At 42.7% G+C, this 20,333-nt stretch overlaps 1 protein-coding gene across 1 annotated transcript in view; it reads left to right on the top strand.

Annotated features, from left to right (window-relative positions):
- The window catches only part of kif26ba (kinesin family member 26Ba), an 83,951-nt gene that overhangs the window by 14,415 nt on the left and 49,203 nt on the right, over positions 1-20,333 (top strand). Inside the window, exon 3 of the mRNA XM_073463739.1 lies at positions 11,842-12,555. Within this exon, the coding sequence (XP_073319840.1) occupies positions 11,842-12,555 (714 nt within the window). The remainder of the gene's footprint in view (positions 1-11,841; positions 12,556-20,333) is intronic.

Raw genomic sequence — 20,333 nt, 5'->3', positions numbered from 1 at the left:
GAGTTGTCAGGCAGATCTTTACCCTCAGTTCCTCCCTTGTGAGCCCCACTAACCTTGGGATGGAAGGATACTGGGGAGAAGCACGGGCGGGTTGGAAAAAAAGAGGAGGAAAAAAGGGGAGAAGGGGTGCAGTGAGAGAGTGTGAGTTCAGGTGTGGGATACGGCAAGATGGATTGCCCAACCCAACAGGCAATTTATCACTGTCAGAGAGAAAGAGGGGGAAAGAGAGAGTGGGGAGAGAGGAAAGGAGAGAGGGAGGGTGAGGGATGTAGAGGAGATGGGGAAGGATGGAGGTCTTGAGGGAAAATGGATAGAAGTAGGTGGAGGACAAGAAAGGGGGAAAAACAGTTGTGAAAGAGAAAGCCACTGAATTATACTTTACTTTATGTACAAACATGTCCAGATATGGCTGAACCCCACCTCTGGAAAGGATGGACACGAAGGAAAACCTTAGAGGTATAGGCAGCAGGTTTTCTGTGTGTACTGTGCTTCCTGCATTGAAATGGCCTGTAGAGGAGACCAGGGACAGCTGTTGCACTTTTTGCAGTTTTCCCAAAACTGTTTACACGTCTACTACACTCTCATGTTTCCACTGACTATAACATGCAACTAATTATAATAGCAATATATTTTTTTACTGTATTTGACAGGGACAGTGCATATTAATAATATTTTCCAAGTTAGCCTGACAGCTAATTTTCAATATCTGAAACTCTATCTATGTAGCTATCGTTTTGACACGTTAGCCGATTCAGTTTTTAGCTTACCAAACATTTCTCTAGTGATTCTAATAATACTTGTTTGGATTCCTTGACATTTTTATCTCAGACCAGTATCCAAAAACAGTACATCTGATAGAAAAGTAATTTTTTGGTTAACCTCAAAAACAAAGTGATGTGCTAATAACTTGCTGTGGAAGTTTCAAATGTGGCTCCTTCTTTGTCAGCAAGACGACAATCGAACTAACCATGTGCAGAGTGAGTGAAATTACTGTAGCTCGTTTCTGATTGGAGGAATTCAAGGTGGAGTGTGTATATTTTTTATGCTGTGTAGCACAGTCGTCAGTAAAGCTTGTAAAGTAACTTTGCTTTGTAGCTCGGTGTGTTGGACAGGCCACTACTGACTCTGCCTTCTGTATGGATCTTTTGGTTCAGTGTGCGGAGAATACGAAAACTTGGTGATGAAATTTCTCACTGGAAATAATTAGAAGCTGACATGACACTGACATAAATGGACAACCCTTTTACAGTAGAGCACCATGCTGAATATTCAGAGGTCCAGACCCTATTAGACTCATATTAAATAACCGACCCATTTATGTTTAGTTGGATATTAAGTTAACTGTATCTGTAAAGAGTAGAGTATAGAGATGATGGCAACAAATGAGCTGTATGTTTACTGTGAGTTTTTACAGGATTAACCCCCTGAGCCACCTGCACCTCCTGCAAATACCCCATGTGAAAACAGGCATTTACATAGACTACTGGCCCACTTAAATGAACTAGCAATGAAGCCAAGTCTGTCAGATGCAGGACAACCAGCTAATTGGCAGCTACCTTACACGCTAAACTAGATTATTTTCCCATATAGCTTTGGTAGCAAATTCTTCATTTGCATTGCTGCTCTGATGCAGATAGTGCACTCATTTAAAAACAGGCTTCAGAGTTAATATGCAGTTCATTTACAGTCAGGCACCACCACGGGTAGTCAGATAATTTAAAAACAGGCGCCAGCAAGTAACTTCCACATAAAAAAACAGGCACTAATTTAAACAACTATTTCATTTACAGCTGAGCACTGATGTAGATGGCCAGCTTTTAAAAAACAGGCTGTTGTAGCAGAGGGCTCATCTGTAGACTTAACACTGTACAAGCTGGGGCAAGATTCGTAGCTCAGGCTGTTAATGGGAGGGCAGCATTGCCCACACAGTAGATATACACACACACACACACACGCAGCTCCACAGACACACTCTCTTAAATATGCATGAAGAATACATGAAACATGCACAAATACTTGTTTCGTTTGCATGAGAGCATGACAGAGAGAGACCTTGTGTAGCTGATCTAATCCGTCCATAGCATCTGTTTCCAGTTCTCCGTACTGTCTTTGATCGGGTTTAACGTCCCGCTACACACATACACACTGATCAAGCAATGCTATTTTTGTATATGTGTGTGCAGTGAGGAAAACACAACTTTGGGAGCAGAATGGCTGATGAGCACTTAACCCAAGATAATCCATGGCAACGTCCAGACAGGCAATTAATTATAGTCGTCAATCCCAAACAGTGGTTGCATGAATGCAGCCTCTGGCAGGCTGCAGACCGCAGTACGTCACCGGCATGGTCTGAGGATGTGGTTCAAAGTCTCTCTGAAGTCTCTCTTTTAAAGACCTTCGCACTGACCCTGCTTCGTGAGAGTCGCCTGCCCACAGCCATTCAAAGAAGTAACCTTCAAAGGTTGCTAACACGACTACTTAGACCATCAAAGCACGTGGAGCCGCTGTCTCGTCCTGTGGGGGATCCAACCCTGCTGTCCTGCACTCACTGCAGCTGAGAGTAAGGACTTCCCCTCAGCAAGTGGTGGAGACAGTCCTCTTAATCCAGGGACAAGTGATGGTGGTGGTGTGAAACCACATGGTTATGTGCGTGTCTTCACACTTAAGCACCAAGAGAAAGAGTGGTGTGCATGTGGGTGCTAAAACATCTCTTGGATGTTATCACAACTCGCACCTGTATTATTACTGACACACACACACCCAAACACACACAGCATTATACAGTGCACACATGCTGCTCAAACATTCACACACAAATATGTGCACACCAACACACTTAAAGTCTCCAGTGAGACAGAATACAGCAGGTAATTTACATCCCCTATAGCTAGCTAGCTGTGTGTGTGTGTGTGTATGTGCTAATTAATTTCTGCGTTGCCATGGCAACACAAACATTCTAATGCGTTTTTCTTTGTTATTAATATGGCGTGTCAACATCACAAGGGAGTTTGTGTGCACATGTGTGTGTCTGTTCATCTAAATGTATGAACAAGTGACTTTATGCAAGCGTGCGTGTGTGCATGTGTGTGATTGTGTGTGAGTGTGTGTGTGTGTGTGTGTGTATGCGTGTGTGTATGCGTGTGTGTGTGTGTGTGTAACCATTGTGTCCAACCCAATCTAACTCCTACAACCGTTAATGGATCATGTGAAAGAATGACCAATTAAAAAGGTGATTAAAGGAGACATACAGTACTTCAGAGAGAGAGTGGGGTGTATGTGTGTGCAGGTAATAAATGAGCGAGAGACAGAGAGAAGGAAACCTAGGTCCTTAAATTATTTGTCACCGAGGGGAAAAAGAAAGAAACAAAGAGAAAAATCCAGTCTAGATGCTCACTAACATGCTATTGAAGAGCTGTTTCTGCTTTGGGTTATTTCTGCTGCGTGCTACAAAAACACTAATCTGCCTCTTAGCTAGCTTTCACTCCCATACGCACACTGAGTTAATTGGGTGTTTATTTATTAAGTAAACAAATAAATTGCGTATTCAGCCTGAAATCTGGACACGCTGCATCCGGTCGGTGTGTGAAAGTGCCCGTATGATAAACATACTTGCTTTGTTCCATTCATACTTCTTCACACAATACTTCAGCTTCCTTTTTGTCTTTTTCTCCCTGACTCTCCTTCTTCCTCTTCTGCCTCTCTCCTTCCATTTGAACATGGTCAGACATTTATAATGAACACAATAAAGTGGTAATGCTTTTAGTGTCATATACTGTTATATTGATGTTTTTAGAATCATTCACCGCTGGTTCCTGTTTTTGAACATGTTAGTAATAAAAGTAATTCCTCACACATTGAGTCATTTCTGACTGTGCTTTATCCCTACTTGGCTGGTGGTTGAGGTGAACGATGCACTGATGACAGCTTAATATCTCCTCTGCTGAAGACAATTTGACTGAATGAGTGGCAGTAAATCACATGTGGGAAAGCGAAGCAGCTCTATTACCTTAACAATAGCTTTACTTAAAAATGCTTTGGGCAGGTTGCTAGATGAAAGCCAATGTGTGCAGCTTTTTAACGAACTAGTCAACCCCAGATGTGCATACTTGTCTCCAGCTCACAGTATAACATCTGTCCCTGAATATTACACACGTGAAGGTGAAGGCTGGACATGTTCAGTGCATCAAAAACAGCTCTGTCCTGAGAATGTGAGAAACAAACACCACATAAGAGACTGAGAGTTGCAGACAGAGTGTGTTTTGTAGAGATAGTGAGAGAGACCTGTGTTCGACCTCTGTCAGCGTAACATTTATCCTACATGTGTGCCCATCCATGTGTTTGGTGTGTGTGTGTATCATTTATAATCTCAATGTTATTGACCTTGCTCCTGCACCAGACTCCTTCGCATGCACACACACAGACACACACTATCATTCTCCATCATGAGACCAATGTGTACGATAATGGGCCACCAACACACTTGATGGATACACACAAACACACACAAGTTGTAGTATTTTCTTCACAGTGTCTTTCTGCTGGTTTTCCATTTTATCATTCTTCATCGTTCTTTTATCATCCTGTCACACAATCACTCCTGCCTTCTCCTGTGTGCGCGCTGTCAGAGCAGGTGCAAGGGACCGTCTGCATCTCTTCTGCATGAATTCACTGATCCCAGACCTGCTGAGAAATGTATGTGTGTGTGTAGGTGTGTGTATGTGTTACAGAGTGTGTACAGGATCAAATAGTGGGGGAATGAACAAGGGGGAGAGATGAGGGGAGGTAAATGAGTATGGGGGGAGGAGGAAAGGTTTACCTTCCTTGGTCACTCATCTGGAACTGATTACACACACACACACACACACACACACACACACCCATAAACCAGTGTCATTCTGGCACTAACTGACTGAGAACGTGCTCCTCCTCTCCTCTCCTTCCTTCTCCGTTTTTGTCGAAGAATTAGGCCGTCGTCTGTCACCGTCTTTCCTTTCTCTCTGATCTGCCATCTTCTTTCTTTTTTCTTATTTTGGAGTGTCGTGCGATCATCTGGTGCTAAATATAGTAGAAGTCAAAACAGGGAATGACAAAGGTTTAAAAAACAGGGATGATTTAAATGGAGGTGCGTAGCAATCACACAGCTCAGTGTCAAAATGTCGGCTTGTGGACAGAGTGTGTGTTTGTCTGTGTGTGTGTGTGTGCGTGTGTGTGTGTCTTGTTGGGTCCAACAGCACATTCTCCTGAACCCTTTACCTCCAGTGTGCTCACACACACACACACACACACACACACACACACACACACACACACACACACACACACAGTAAGGGACCAACAGGACTGAGCTGTCTTTTCTTATCACATCTCAGTAATAGCATCCTTCTGTGTTCAGTCTACACCCACACACACACACACACACACAGTCACAGCTACACACTGATTGGCAGTACACTAAGAGTCGCTGAGGTCACTGTTCAGTTAGCTTGGACGTCGTCTCTGTCTCTCTCCTTTCTCTCCGTTCTGTCACTCACTCCATCCTTTGCCCAGTAGAGCTGAGGCGGTGTTCGTCTGCCCCTGTAGGAGGAAATGAATCACACACACTCATAGACTATCTGTGCTGCTGAGAGAGATTGAGTCACTCACAGAATACTGATGAACTCAGAGGTGAGGAGAAGCCCGGAGGAGAGATGCGATGACAGACGGAGGAAGAGGGAGGAAATATAAAGGCTCACAACGAGACGCTGTTATTTAACCGCAATCTTAGTATAATGGTGTAATAATACTAATAACACGAGTGTAAATGTGATACTGTGAAAGACTTGGAAAATAAAATTGCTTACATTTAGATTTCCACATGAAACTTCTTAAGATTGTTTTTCCTGGACTGGACTCTAGCTCGTCTGGCAACATAAAACCACGCTAATGGGAGAAAGAGTGTGTGTGTGTGTTTGTGTGTTTGGCCGAGGGGAATGTAAACAAACTCAAAGTTGTGCTCTTCTACTGAAAGATGAGCTGGAAATAACAAAAAGGAAGCATTAGTGGGAAGAAAAAATCCGAAATGGGGTCAAAGAGAGGGCGCAGAGAGAGAAAGAGGGTGTCTGTGTGTCTGTGTGTGTGTGTGTGTGTGTGGGTGTGTGTGTGTGTTTGTGTGCATGCTACACATACCCTGTGCGAAAGTGTTAATGATGTTACATGGATGTGTGTGTGTATTCAAGAAGTGTTCATGCCGAGTCTTAGCAAAAACTCCATCTCTCTCTCTCAGACCCCCCTCACGCTCTCTTCTTCAAAACACGGCTCTCCTTTTCTAATTTTTTTTTTCAATCTGGCAGCTTGGCTGATCCCCAAATCTCAGCTAATTTGGAACAACCAAGCCCTCATCTCAAGGACCGTACACCGTGTCCACTTTATTGCTCCTTTGGCTGCCTGTCTGCTGTGCCAGTTGGTTTGAGTGTGTGTCACAGGGAGATACAGGGGGGTCGGAAGAGGCCAAGGGAGATTAAATGTTCCTTTTTCCACAAATTTTTGGCAGGGATCTGACTCGTCCAAGTCTTTCCAAACAGGAAAAGCAGGACTTCTATTTGGCATTGATTGAAGGATAGCTTCACAGTTTCCTCACTGTGGTTTATTTTTTATCTCTTTCAAACAAATTTGACATGGACAGTCATTAAAATTAGACTCTGCTCTCTTGCACTGGTTGCAAACTTTTAATACTTTTTACAGAACTCTTCACTGAACGTTGCTGAAAAATCCACAACATCTCTTTGGCAGCACAGTGCACTTGTCACCCATTCACCTTTCTGTGTTACAGCTGTTCCATGTTTCTACCATAATATGACTAAACATACTGCTTCCGTCTTGCGGGTCAGCGTGTGCATTGGTTTACACACGCTGCAGCACTTGTCCATAGGTGGATTATGAGACAATGGGCCACTGGGCATGGACACCATCCAGGGCAGGTGAACTAACTGGCAGCCAGCAGCACAATAACTAAATTCACCTGTTCCTCTACAGGATTTAAAGCACAGAAACACTCAAAGCCAACAGCACAATAACTAGAAGTAAATTCGCCCGTATCTCAACAATAGATGATTCACAGCGGAGGTACACTCAATTAAAGCCAACAGCAAATTAGCTAAATACATTGTTCTCAAGCACAAATGAGAGCTACATTTAAGCCACCCCTAAAACGAACAGAAACAAAGCCTTAGACACAACCGCTGAGTGGCCCTTTACACAGAATTTATAATGTTGTTGTATAGTACTTGTTGGTGCTTGTTCGCACTTGGTTTCTTTCCTTTGACGACTCCAAAGTGAATGTTTTGGCTGTTCCCTCAGTTTTTCAGTAGGACTTTTGGGGCTCTGTTACTAGGGTTGGGTCCTGAAAGATACAACGGTGACGAGGGCAACATGTCTAACCTGAGGAAACACCTGATCCAACATAAAATACATCTAAAAGCTGAAGTGTACCGTATGCAACAAATTCAGTCAGTCTTATGTGAAAATACAAAATTTTTCTACCTAGCAGAAAATGTGTCATAACCCTGTGGCTAAGCAGGATTATTGAACATACAGTGAAAAATTGAATAAATGCAGTCATGAATAGTCAACTGTATTTTAAATCTGCCTCCACCTCAGCTCCCTTTCCTCCAGTCGGCCTCGTCTAATGCGTGTCAATCTGAAAACATGTTTGGATTGTGTGTGTGTGTGTGTGGGGGGGGGAGAGAGAGAGAGGGCCAGAGAGAGAGAGAGAGAGAGAGAGAGACACTAGCGCCTTATTATGTAGCCTGGAGCGTGTGTGTGTAGCATCTCATGCCAACCAGGAATATGTGTGTGCACGCCTGCCTGCATGTGTGTACAGTATGTATGTGTTTCAAAACACCGTCCTATTCGCCATGCTACTTAGTTTGCCTGAGTAACAAGGTAGCCTTTATCCATACACACACACACACACAGACACACACACACTAACACACACTGCTCAGATGCTCGCCAAGGAGCTCCTGCCATGCATGTGTGCATGAGTGTGTGTGTATCTTGTGGTCTTGTGGTTTGTTGACTTAGCCTGGCGGGCAGCTCTCACATTGAGAGGTCGCATTTTGCTATTAGATGAAATGTTGCTTTGAGAGGACACACATTCACACACACACACAGACACACACACACACACACACACACACACAGACAGTGTATTGATTGAGGAAAGGTAATAGAGGCATATTTGTGTGTACCAGACAGTGTGTTACATTCACTCTGTTTTTTTTGCTAACAGGCTCTCATTACATTAGTATATAGGCCACCAAGGAGGCTGACCACACACACACAGATCCAGGCAATCCACAGTTAGGGAAGACTTTTGGTGAAAACTTAAATATATTATTGTTTTGATAGTTGTAAAGCTGTTTTGTCAATGTAGAATAGGATAAATAACCATTTAAGTTAGCAAAAAAGCTGCCTGTTCTTATATATATATACATGCTGCACTACCTCATTCACTCAGTCACTCATTGTTTACCCACATCCCTCCATTTTTTCCTTCTCCGTCAATCATCCATCTCTCTATGTTAATGTCCGATTGTCTAAATCTGCTGATAGATAACCTGTGCCCATCACATGAGTATTGATTGGGCACACATACAAATGCTGCATCTCCATAACTCGCGTATTGATTAAGCTTCACTTAACACGGAGTGCCTACCCATCACTTTGATTAATACTGTACATGCACAGCCTCCTCCCTGGCATGTTGTACTGAGATATTCAAATAAAAGTGTGATAATAAGAGTGATGCTGTTGCTGTTTTGGATTAATTATGTCATCATAGCAGAATTTTAAACTTCGATACAATGCTAGTACAAAAACGATACTCTTTCGTTACCACGACAGATCATCTTTCAGCTGCTCATCTAAAACGATTTGTCAGGTGACCTACATTTATGCAACTTGCAACCTGGATCACAGCAGCATTACATGACCCCAGCATTCAGATTTCCCACCCAGGGCGTGACTTTAGAGGAAAACGGCCGCTGTGTGGAAAGGTCTACAACTGCACGCTTGCTTAACAGTGACAGGTTGCTTGGTGGCTGTTCAGACATCCTCTCGTGCTGTGCTGCCTGCTTGTGCCTCCAGTCATGTGGTTGATTCGATGCAGGAGAGAATGCTGTAACAGCCACATGTCGAGGACCAGTTGAATTTCTCCGACCTCGTTTCATCTGTACAGCCATGTTTTTTTATAGCTTTGGTACTTTCCATACTATCCAGTGTATAATTAACAGAGATTTTGTTGTTTTAAACATGTGGTATCCAAAACGTGTTGATGCTTTTGACAACCTTAGTTTGGATCAACATGTGTAATTAATTAGTGATTGTTTTTGTGCGCTTATTATTCTGACACGACATCACACATTAGTGGTTAAACTTTACGTTGTTCTGCTTCTGTTGTGAAGTCAACCGGATAGAAAATGCAGCTGCAAATGTGGGATATTAACCAGGATAACATTTTTACTCAGTTTTTTTGTGAGAATAGTGAATGTGATTGTAGTGGCTCTGTTTTGAGATGCAGATGCAGTTGGCAATAGCAGTCATTCAGGAAAAAGCTGGTTCAGAGAAAAGATTCATCATTCATGTCATCTGTGTGGATGAATGTGCACCGATTAACATTAGATAAGTACCACATTTCATTCTTGTGGAGATGGCACATGTTCAGAAAAGGTTAGATTAGCATGGGATGGTTTATACATGTGACCATACACCCAGTTTGCTGTAACTATCACTTGTGCAGAAAAGGCTGACGGCCTACACAGATACCTGACTTTAGTGTTACGGAAGAGGTGGGCTTGATGTAAGTGGGAAGGTAATTACAGTTATTAAGTGAGTTGGCACCACCTACCACAGATGTTTTGTTGAAGTAAAGGGCTCCGGAGCAGACGTACACTCTCTGATAATACACTGACAATACACCTACACTTAGCTAACAATTAGCTCACAACGTCACGCTCGGCCGATTTAATCCCACCATCAAGACAGGACCTTGAGTGAAGCCAGACTTTTATAAGGAAAAACTGTTTCTATTTAATAACCTTTTCTCAGATAACGTGCTTAATAGTTTGGATAAAATTAGAAAGGATATTTTCAGCGGGGTCAAACGAGGTTTAGACACAGATCTGTATCGGGGTGTGCGTGTGTTTTGCTTGTTAACTTTGATATTTGGACCAGAGAGTCATGGCAGGAGATTTAGAGTGGATTTGCTCTTTGCGAGTGGCTCCAATTAGTCTGGGAAAAACACGTGCACATGTACACACACACATAACACATACCTGTACGCGCACATTCACTCATGCACACAGGCACAGATAACTGCGCAAACAAATTGGACAAATATCCGGATTTCCGCGTTCAAGAAAGCACACTCTGATTGTTCACACACACGCATGCACACACAGTCACAATGCAGGGTGAAGAGAGGAAAAAAAAACATACAGTGGACCAACACAAGGAAAGAAAAGGCAAACACATTGCATTTGTGGTTAACACAAGTAAAGATATTCTTGAACAACCTCTGAATCCTGAGCCTTATTAAAGTTGATCATGAAATGTTTATGAACGCAAGCAGAGCACCAGTTTCTCGTTTTACTCTTTAAATGCATAACGGTGCGATCGCTGTGTTGTCACATTTCACGACACAAGGTGACCAGGTATTGTTGTCCAGACAACAACTGGATTTCCTGGAGAAGTCGCTTCTTTAGCTGTTGAGCTGTTGTAGTCATGCATCACTGTTATAGGCTCAGTTCTTTCACAGTGCTGAGACCAGATTTATATTCCACTTCACAGAGCCCTTTTGCACTTTCCGCCGCTGCACAAACATGAACCAAAATAGCAAGTGTGCTTAAAGACGCCCACACAGTCTGTGCGCTCGAGATCTACTGCCTTGAACTTGTCATTGCGCTTAAAGAGAGCCCATGTCTGAAACCAATGTGGTGTTTTGTTTTTGTTGTTTTTAGCACTTAGTGGTATGCCTCACCAATTCGGCTCCAGAAGAATAGAAAAATGGGTTTTAAATTGAGAAGATGAAAATACTCAAATTGTCAAGGAGTGTTAACTTGTTGAGCGCTGTTTCAGTTTGCTTAGATGTCAATACATGTAATTATTACAACGAGGATATGATTTAATGTGTGTCTGACATTTACAAAGACTCACACCTTGATATTTTGAACTCCTTTGTGAAGCATGTCTGTGCTGCTCCCTCTCCAACGTGTAGATTTTATTACCTTTTTATGGGAAATAAAATCTGGTAATTTCTCATTGCGAGAAATTGAAAGTAACCTCTTGTATGGGGAAAGTTTTCTCTCTATTATTTTCAGTATTTATTGCACCAAGATGCTTTACAGATGATACAAAGGTGAACATAATGTCAAGCTGCTCGCTAGCAAAATTCATGCTGACAATGAGAGAAGGGAGGGGAAGGCTGGAGGCAAGAGGCTGTCATTTTCTGTATTAGAGGACTCTCCTTGCTGCCAGCTTTTGTGACACTCTTACCCTTTAGACCTTTGGTATTAGTGTGTGCGTGCGTGTGTGTGCTTGCTTTTACATATCCTTCTCTTGGTGTGCATGCCTCTCTACACATCTTCCCCCAGGCTACAATATTTCTTGGCTTTTCTATAAATATTCATAGTCATGATTTGTGCAACACGCTTATCATTTCTTCTCGTCTCCTCTCCTCCAAGTTTTTCCTCAGTTACATTCTCAAGTCCAGCTCCAGACATGCTGTTCCTGCTTCATTTAGCTCCTGTTTATTCCTCCAGACACCAAACCTAATCCCATTTCTCTCCCTCTCTCTCCCTCCAGGATCCGTCCTTCTCTCTCCTCCTTCATGATAAGCTCCAGGTGCCAAACAGTTCCCGCCGGGCATGGAACGAACGCGACAGTCGCTGTGATGTCTGCGCCACTCACCTCACTCAGCTCAAACAGGAAGCTGTGCGCATGGTCCTGACTCTCGACCAGTGGGATTTGTCTCCCACTTCTTCCCCGACAGCCCTGATCGGACGATATGGATCTCAAGGACCTCCGGGTCCAATGGGAGCATCTGGAGCTGGTTCTCGAGAGTGGCCTCCGCCTTTCCTTCCTTCCTCTTCCTCCTCAGCTGCTGCCGCCATTTCACATCCTCCTCACCAGTCCTCCCAGTCGCCTTCCCCAAGCCCCAGCCAGACCCCAACACCCAGCCCGAGCCATGGACCATCCAACACCGGCCATGGGAGTCCCTCAGTGGGGCAAACGTCAAGCGGTGCTGCCACAAATGCACAACCTCAAGGCCCAGGGCACAGACTGGGGTCCAAGCCCAGCTCCCTGGGGCTGGGAGGTGGGGTGGACAGGAGGAATGGGTCGCCCAGTTCAGGAAAAGCTGGTGCCCAACAGCAACCAGTGACTGGAGTAAGCAGCCCTGGCAATAATGGTGCTAACAGCAGTAATAACGGGAGTGGAGCAGTACTGAGCACAGCAGCTCTGCAGGCCCATCAGCACCAGAACAGAACTAATGGAGGAGTTACACTCTATCCGTACCAGGTAAGCTACCTGTACATGTTTGTGTGTGTCAGTGTGTATGTGTGTGCCTTGCAGTCACACCTGAAAAACTGTATAGTTATTTCCCACACAAGGATATATTATATACATATATTGCCACAGAAACCTACTGCAGTGTGACCTTCTTTGGTAGCCACTAACAATACCTGCCTTCTGAGATAATGTGTTTCTTCATTAACATACAGGCTCCTCTCTTCTCCTCTCTGTGTACATTTAATTGCTTCCATTATTTCTCTTTTGCTCTCCACTTTCTCCAACTCCTTTCTCCTCTCCTCAACTTATACAAAGTCAGACTAGGCTTTGCTGCATCTACCCGAGGCAAAGTGTGTGTCTGTGAGTTGCCATGTGGGCATGTCCGTGTGTCCTTAATAAGACAAGGACACATCTTACAACAAAGGCTTCAAGGTAGACAAGCTTCCCATTTATATTATTATATAGTTATTTATAGTCTATGCAAGCAGCTGTGCAATGCATTCTGGTAGGGTCACGTTGTGTTTGGAGAGACGGGGCGTCACATTGCCCACTCGCAGCGCCGACCAACGACTGTCAAATTAATATTAAGACAGATTCAGCAACTTGTGGTTTATTTCTCACCTAATATGACTTCAGACACACATTTCACTGAGCTATTTTAAGTAATTTAAGAGAAAGTTCCCAAACGAGCTGCTGTTGGATCAGTTTAAAATCCCGGAGCAACGGCCCACGAGTGGCATTCATCCAAACAGGTGCAGCCAGTAATTATTCGCGTGGCTGTCGGAGGCTATTTAGTTTAGCTTCAAATTCCCCTCTTGTCAAAAGATGCCCCTGTCGACACGTTCTTCAGACTATTTGAATATAAAACCCAACTATCACTTGTTACAGAGAGAAAAACATGAAACTTCTGGAACAGAGAAAGTATCCACAGTATGGGTTGAGTAGCAAAATGAACTTACTTTTGGAACTGCAGCGTTTCCTCCATGTGATAAAGATAACTGTCCAATTGTGATGGCAAAACAAGAAATGTCACAAATGGTGGACAGTTTTGGGAAATCTACAATACTCACAAAAAAAGCTAAGCTTGTTTACTTGGTGAATAGGAGTGTGAGGCCTCAATATGAACGAAAGTTGAGGTTTTCAAATTGTGAGGCATGGAGAGAGGGATTTAAGTGAAAGTAAATCAAGGTTCTTTAAAACCCTTAGTGCTTGATTGCCACAATTTGTGCCAAAACTCCTTCTTTGAGTCATAACTCAGTCTTATCTTAACACACTCCAGTGTTTATTATGAATATACATCCATGTATCTGCTTAGAAATCTTTGAAAAAAATGCTTCTTTGAACTCCAGAACTTGCCAGAGAATTGTCACGTTTTTAAGTTGTTCTCTGTATCATAATAATCCAGCGATAGTTATTTTTACATCCGTATATATAACACAAACAGTTAACTGTTAATTGCTAATTCAGCATACTTTTAATGGTCCCAGTTGAAAAAATGTACAGAAATGAGGAAAAAAGTATTATGATGATCGCCCAAATCAAAGTTAGACGGCGGCCCACAGTGTCGGACTTTGAAAAGCCCCGCTCTAAAAGAACCAGACATCATGTCCAGACCGTCAAGGACAAACTCTGCCTCATAGTCTGGAGTGCTTTATACAACATTTATTGTATTTCATTTGAGCCACTTAGTATCGCTTGCGGGTGTCAATTATAATCTCAAATTGCAAAGAGAGGCTGTGAAGTTTATTTTCCCCCAAAAGAGCTCCCCGTGAGGACACAATAATCGACTTCTTGGATTTGATAACCATCTCTTATCAAGAGAGAAGCAAAATATCCTCTCCTACTGGAATCGAGTCAGGACATAAAGTATTTTGTTGAGGCGATGCAAAGTGAAAATGAAGATAATAGAAGTGTTTCTTAAGGAGGAGACAGGAAGAGAAGGAGCGACAAGAGAGGAAGATGGTGGGAGGGAGAAAACGCCTCAGGTGACGTGTGGTCTAGAGGTGTATGGAGGGAGGCAGGAGAGCTGAGACTCCGGGGGAGATCCAGAGGTGTGTGTGTGTGTGTGTGTGTGTGTGTGTGTGTGTGTGTGTGTGCATGTGTGTGTGTTAACATGTGTGTACGTGTTCTACAGATGTAATAATTCATACAGTGATAATTAAGACTCTGGGGATTCTATGTCACACACCCTCAGTACCCCTTCACTCTTTCACCCTTATTCACTCTCTCTCTCACACACACACATACACATACACACACACACACGCACACACACCCTCTCTACTTATTTCTCATGCCTCTTTCTTTCCTTCTTCCCTATTATTTCTCCCGTCTTTCTCACACTTTGTCTGTTTCGTATTCACTCCCTCGTCTATCTTGCACCTCCAGATCTCTCCCTATTCAGCCCATGACTTGAATCAGATACAGAGATATGGAGTCGTAGGTGGAAATTACTTTGTACAATCTCTGGAACGGTTGCGTTATCTTGTCCTGCTGGTCAGAAATAAATTAGGCATGTTATGTTATTCTCGCCCGTCAATGCGGGAAGTGGAAAGAAGGAGTCCTTTTTTTAAATTTCAATCTAACATGCGTAAGTTGTTTCCTGGAGTTGGTCTGCAACATTCATCCATTTTTGACCATATTTACCCTGAAAAGAAGATGCTGCTTGTATTTGTGTGTGAATATGTCTACATACAGCATCTATATCAGTGTGCAAGAGTGTGTTTCTGAGTGTCCTGTGTGTACAAATGCTGGGTCCATGATTGCAGGTGTGTGTAATGAAAGTCTCTCTGTGCTGTGTTTCTGTGCTCTGTATTTGAGTTAGTATCTGGTGTTGGTGGGTGTTAGTGATTCTGAGTGTTCGTGCTGTGACTCTGACAGTAATGGGGTTTCAGCAGGAAAGGAGAAAACAGAGCAGGATAATAAATCACCCTCGTTTAGACTCACCCCTGAGAGAGGAAGAGAAAGGGGAGGAGCTGAGTGGAGAGAGATGATCAAAAAATGGGAATGGAAGTAGAAAGGAGAAAATGAAGAGAAATTAGAGTAAAATATAGAGAGATGTGGGCAGAGAGGTGTAGAGATGAGTTTAGAGTAAGAGGATAAGAATAAGAGACATATTATTATAGAGACATCAGTGAATACAGACGCATTGCTGAGATGACGAGCAACCGCTACACTGCAGTGCTTCTTGTTGGAGATCTGCTTTACTGCTATACAGCAAAAAAACATAAGAGACTGCTATTGATGTTCTGGCATCAGAGGAGCTTTCAGAAGGTCTTACAAAGGCAGATGATTTAATCCGGCCAAATGAGAAATCTCTTCCAACGTGTTCAAGTTCTTCAGCGAAGAGGAAACAAACATGCGAGGAGCGACTGCTGACATAAAACACTGGTGGTTGTGCTTACATACGACATAACTTTCTTCACCATCATCCCTAAGCAATATAAAATGCCCTGTCAGCATTCAACATTTGACCTTTGTAACTAGGCAGGGTAACATTAGCTAAGTTGCCAGTCAACACATGAAAAAATGTTTTGCCCTCCTGCAGACCAACATGTTGGCTCATGCTTGCTGTGTCCCCAGGAGAAATGGATGGAAGAGCCAGCCAGCCAATTTTGACCACCTAGTAGCCCCTTCTGCCCCCCCTATAAAATATTTCTGGGGGCACCCCGTCTCTTGAAAAGTAGTAGAAGGAAAGTAGAAGGAAAGTACTCGAAGTTTTGCTCGGACATCATGTTTTTCCAAATAAACTGCAGCCATTTCTCATGATTTTTCAGAGCCTTTGGTCACAAATGAATGCTCACTATTTCTTTTTCAAAGTTTGCAGCTGAAAAACAAACATATCTCTACCATTTTTTGAAAGAAGGCAAACTAAGTTTGCAAAATGCAGATAATTAGCTGGCACATCGGACTTCTCCTCGATACCACTAGATTCCCAGCAGTGTTACGCTAATGAAATGTAATGCCCGACCCCACACGTTGACAGGATTGGTTCCTTTGGTTTGACATATAAAGCCCTCGCCCTTTCAGTGAATCAGTGTTTTCTGATATGGTCATTGGTACACTGCAGTTCCACAGCAGAGATGCTCAGCCACGACACTGGCTGCTTATTTTGCTCGTATGTCTTTTGTCATATTAAAAACACCATATGGACGGTTCACAAGGTTAAAACTTGATTTTCATCAGAGGTGGTCTTTAAATTGAAACTCAGCACCAATAATGAGTTGGTTCCATGAGAAATGTAGTCTTAATCTTGAGAAACACTACCAACAGCAACACTAGCATGTTCCTATGTGATTTAATTATTTTTAATGAGTAAAATCCCCATTAAAGTTAACTTCAGACGTAGTACAACAAGCGCCAGAGAAGGAAGGCAAGACGCAGAGGCAGACAGAGCAGAAGCAACTTGTCTGCCTCCAGTGTAGCTGACATTAAAATCCTGCTGGGTCAGCAATCTAAGAGGTGACAGCCTCTATATTTTATATTTATTAGGACTTTTCTTTTTAGTCCCACAAGAAGCCTGGGACAAATGGAAACTGCTGATTCAGTCAGAACAGGGAAGACGGATTATAACGGGCCGAGGGTGAATCTCTCAGGTACCTTACTGGGATCAGTGAGTCAGTGAAGGCCACAGACCCTCTCAAATGGATTCAGCAAACAAGTACTAACACAGGAAAGAGCACATAGTATTAAACACATCATAAGGGTCTACAGATGTTAGTGGCTTAGTAGAGGTGGAAATGTTAGTCCGCATTTTCAGACAAATGCTCTATTAGAGCTAGTTAAGGATCCAGCTGGTTGACAGATGTTGATGTCCTGGGATCAGTAACAGACCAAGGTGCTGGTGAATGTAAACTAAAGGTCAAGGCTTCAAAGCCAAAGCCTAATTTGCTCAAAGAAACAACACAGAAACTAAATCAGTCCCTTTGTAACACACTGAACTGTGTCACATTTGACATTGCTTACCTTTATTGAGAGAAACTGTAAAGACAAATCAGGTATAATCAGGTCTATATAAACTGTTCATGTATTTTTTGGCTTATATCTTGGTGATGTGTAGACAAGAATGGTCTCTCTCTCTCACTCCTCGTCTCTCTCTGGCATGAGAAAACAAACCTAACATTGTCTCTTTGCCCTCACTCTGTCCTTCAAGCAGCTAATTGAAAACAGGTTTATGCAGTGTGAGTGAGTGCGTGTGTACTAATTTCAACAATGGTTAGATTAGCTTTCCTCATTTACAGTGTTTCCGTTTGTTGTGCCAAACACGGTCAGACTTAGCTGGATATCCTTTAGGATTAATTAGGCTGCAGTCATGGTCTAAAGGTTAGAGAAGCTTGTGACCAGAAGGTCGCCAGTTCAATTCCCTGCAGGATAAATCTGGGTGGGGAATGTGAAAGAGCAGCGCTTGCCCCACCCTTATCTGGCTACCACAACTGTGGTGCCCCTGAGCATGACCCTTAAAGGGGAACTCCACCAATTTTATACATCAGTGTGTTTACAGGCACTACTGCATTTGTGGAAAAATATGCATAAAGAAAGCCAGTTGTGGCTCCAGACAGGGCTGCACAAAGAAGTTAACTGTCGGCAGCCGAGTTGCATTATGGGTAACTTAGGCGCCAGTTTTTGGCAAGGAATAAAAAGATGATATCTTTGCCTCGATGTTTTTGATACTTTAATGAAAATACTGTCTACTATGAACCAACACTTTGCAGTGCAGTTCTGAATCAGCTGAGTACTCTGACCGCCCAGCGGCTCAGCAGCCAGCGGTGCACATATAACAGTCTAGTTAAGTGTCTCTCATCTCATCAGCTAAAATAGAAGTTGACAAGCCAAAAAGAACGTGAGATCCATTAATTAATCCAGCGAAGGTCCCCTTGAGTTCCTTCACTAGAAAGCAGTGGTGGCTGTGGCTCAGGGGGGAGAACGGGTCGTCCATTACTCTGAGGGTCGGTGATTTGATCCCTGGATCCCCTCGGCTGAACACAGATTTGCTCTTGACCTGCTCATCAGGAGCATCTATCTTTAATATTCCATAAAGTCATCCGTACTGCAAAGTGAATGTACATAAAACTACATTTCTTCCTGTCATTGTTTTCTCTTTTACTGTTTGTCTTTTCATGTCCTCGGGCTGTTTCTGATTTGATTATACAATATACTTTATGCATGCTGATGTGGAGCATCATAAATTCAATTTCACTCTTCTCAGCCTCAATTTTGCTCTCACTATATATACTGTAGATATAATATATATTAAAATATAATTGATATAATATAATAATATAAAATATATAATTTACTTTCTCTACTCTCCTGACATTTCATTTCCTAATGTGCGTTGTCTACTTTTCCTGACTGTTTTCTGTGTCCTCTGGTTTTGTGAATCTGTAATGTAGAATAAATAAACACTCACTCACTCACTCACTTACTTTTGTGTGTCTCTCCCTCTCTTCCTCCACTCTACTGCAGTACGCATTTAGATTGTTTTACAGATTGTGTCTAGCCACCTGATAAAAGCAGGCAGGACCACACACATACACAGCATGTTCTCTTTTTCCATTACCATCACACAAACCTGAAATCTCATGCGCATTTTCTACATCAGCTGCCTGTGGCATGTGGTTGGAAAAAGGATGGAAAAATAAAATAAATGTAAGAATGACAGATGAGTGAGGTGGATGCCGGGGAAATGGCGTTTGTGTTGTAATGAAGATGAATGTTGCAGCTTTTACCTTTTTCTAAGAGCAGTGGAAGAGAGGATGTGGGTAAGTGCTGCCGTCTGAGAAAGAGGAAGAGTGAGAGTGACAGAATAAGTGTGTAAGTGTTTTTCTTTATCCAGTCTTTCTGGAGAAATCTGATATCACATTCATCAAAGTCCCACACTGATGAGTACAATCTCACATACAGGTGTTCTATGAAAACATGGTCAGATTCTCTGTTTTTATTGATTTGCTGCATTATTTTCAACACATTTGTCTGTTGTATCATCCTCAGTACTCTCTATGTCCTTGTATTATCTACATCCTTTTCCTCTCTTGCTGCGATGACCTAATATCCCCATAGGGATCATTAAAGTTTCATCCAGTGTAATTTAACCTAATTTATGGTGAACTGTGGAGACAGCAACTCAGCCTTTATATCCTGTGGGAAAGTCCGAGTGGGACCGACAAACTGAAACAACAAAACCATCATTTTTTTCAATGACTACATTATCCAAAGAGCCATCCACGTAAATGCATTAGTCAGATGAACATGCAGGAATGTTGTTTTAAATTAAAATTATCACGCTATCCATCGTTTTTCTTAGTGCACTTCAGATGCAGAACTAATGAGCTTACAGTAGCTAGTGTTTTGGTTTGTTGATTTCCTGTTTTATTTCATAGTTCTATCCTCTTGTGTCTTGTTGTCACTTTCTACTTCCTGCTCAGCTGTGTTCCCAGTGTTCTGGTTCCCCTCCTGTGTTCCTGTGCTCTTCCCCAGCCTGATCCCCCCCCCCCCACACACCTTACTCACATCAGCCTTGTTAGCACGGCCGTGTCCCCGGCGTCTCTCCGCCTCATCCAGTTTTTTAAATTCAGTTTTTGTATTTAAGCCTGTGTTGTTGCCGTTTTTTTGTAGCCTGCCTTTTTATTGTTTGCACTTTTGGATTTTGGTGTGTGTTGAGTTTGGGTCCTTTCTGGATAAGTGCTACATCTCCTTGTCATTTCAGCCTGCTAGCAAACAACAGACAAAAAGCCTAAGAGCTGCTGTGTGGTGGGATGCACTACCATTTGTGTAAAGAAACCAAACTA

This window comes from Pagrus major, chromosome 4 (assembly GCF_040436345.1).
Source record: "Pagrus major chromosome 4, Pma_NU_1.0".
In the NCBI taxonomy this organism is placed as follows: Eukaryota; Metazoa; Chordata; class Actinopteri; order Spariformes; family Sparidae; genus Pagrus; species Pagrus major.
This window is presented reverse-complemented; position numbering and strand designations above follow the sequence as displayed.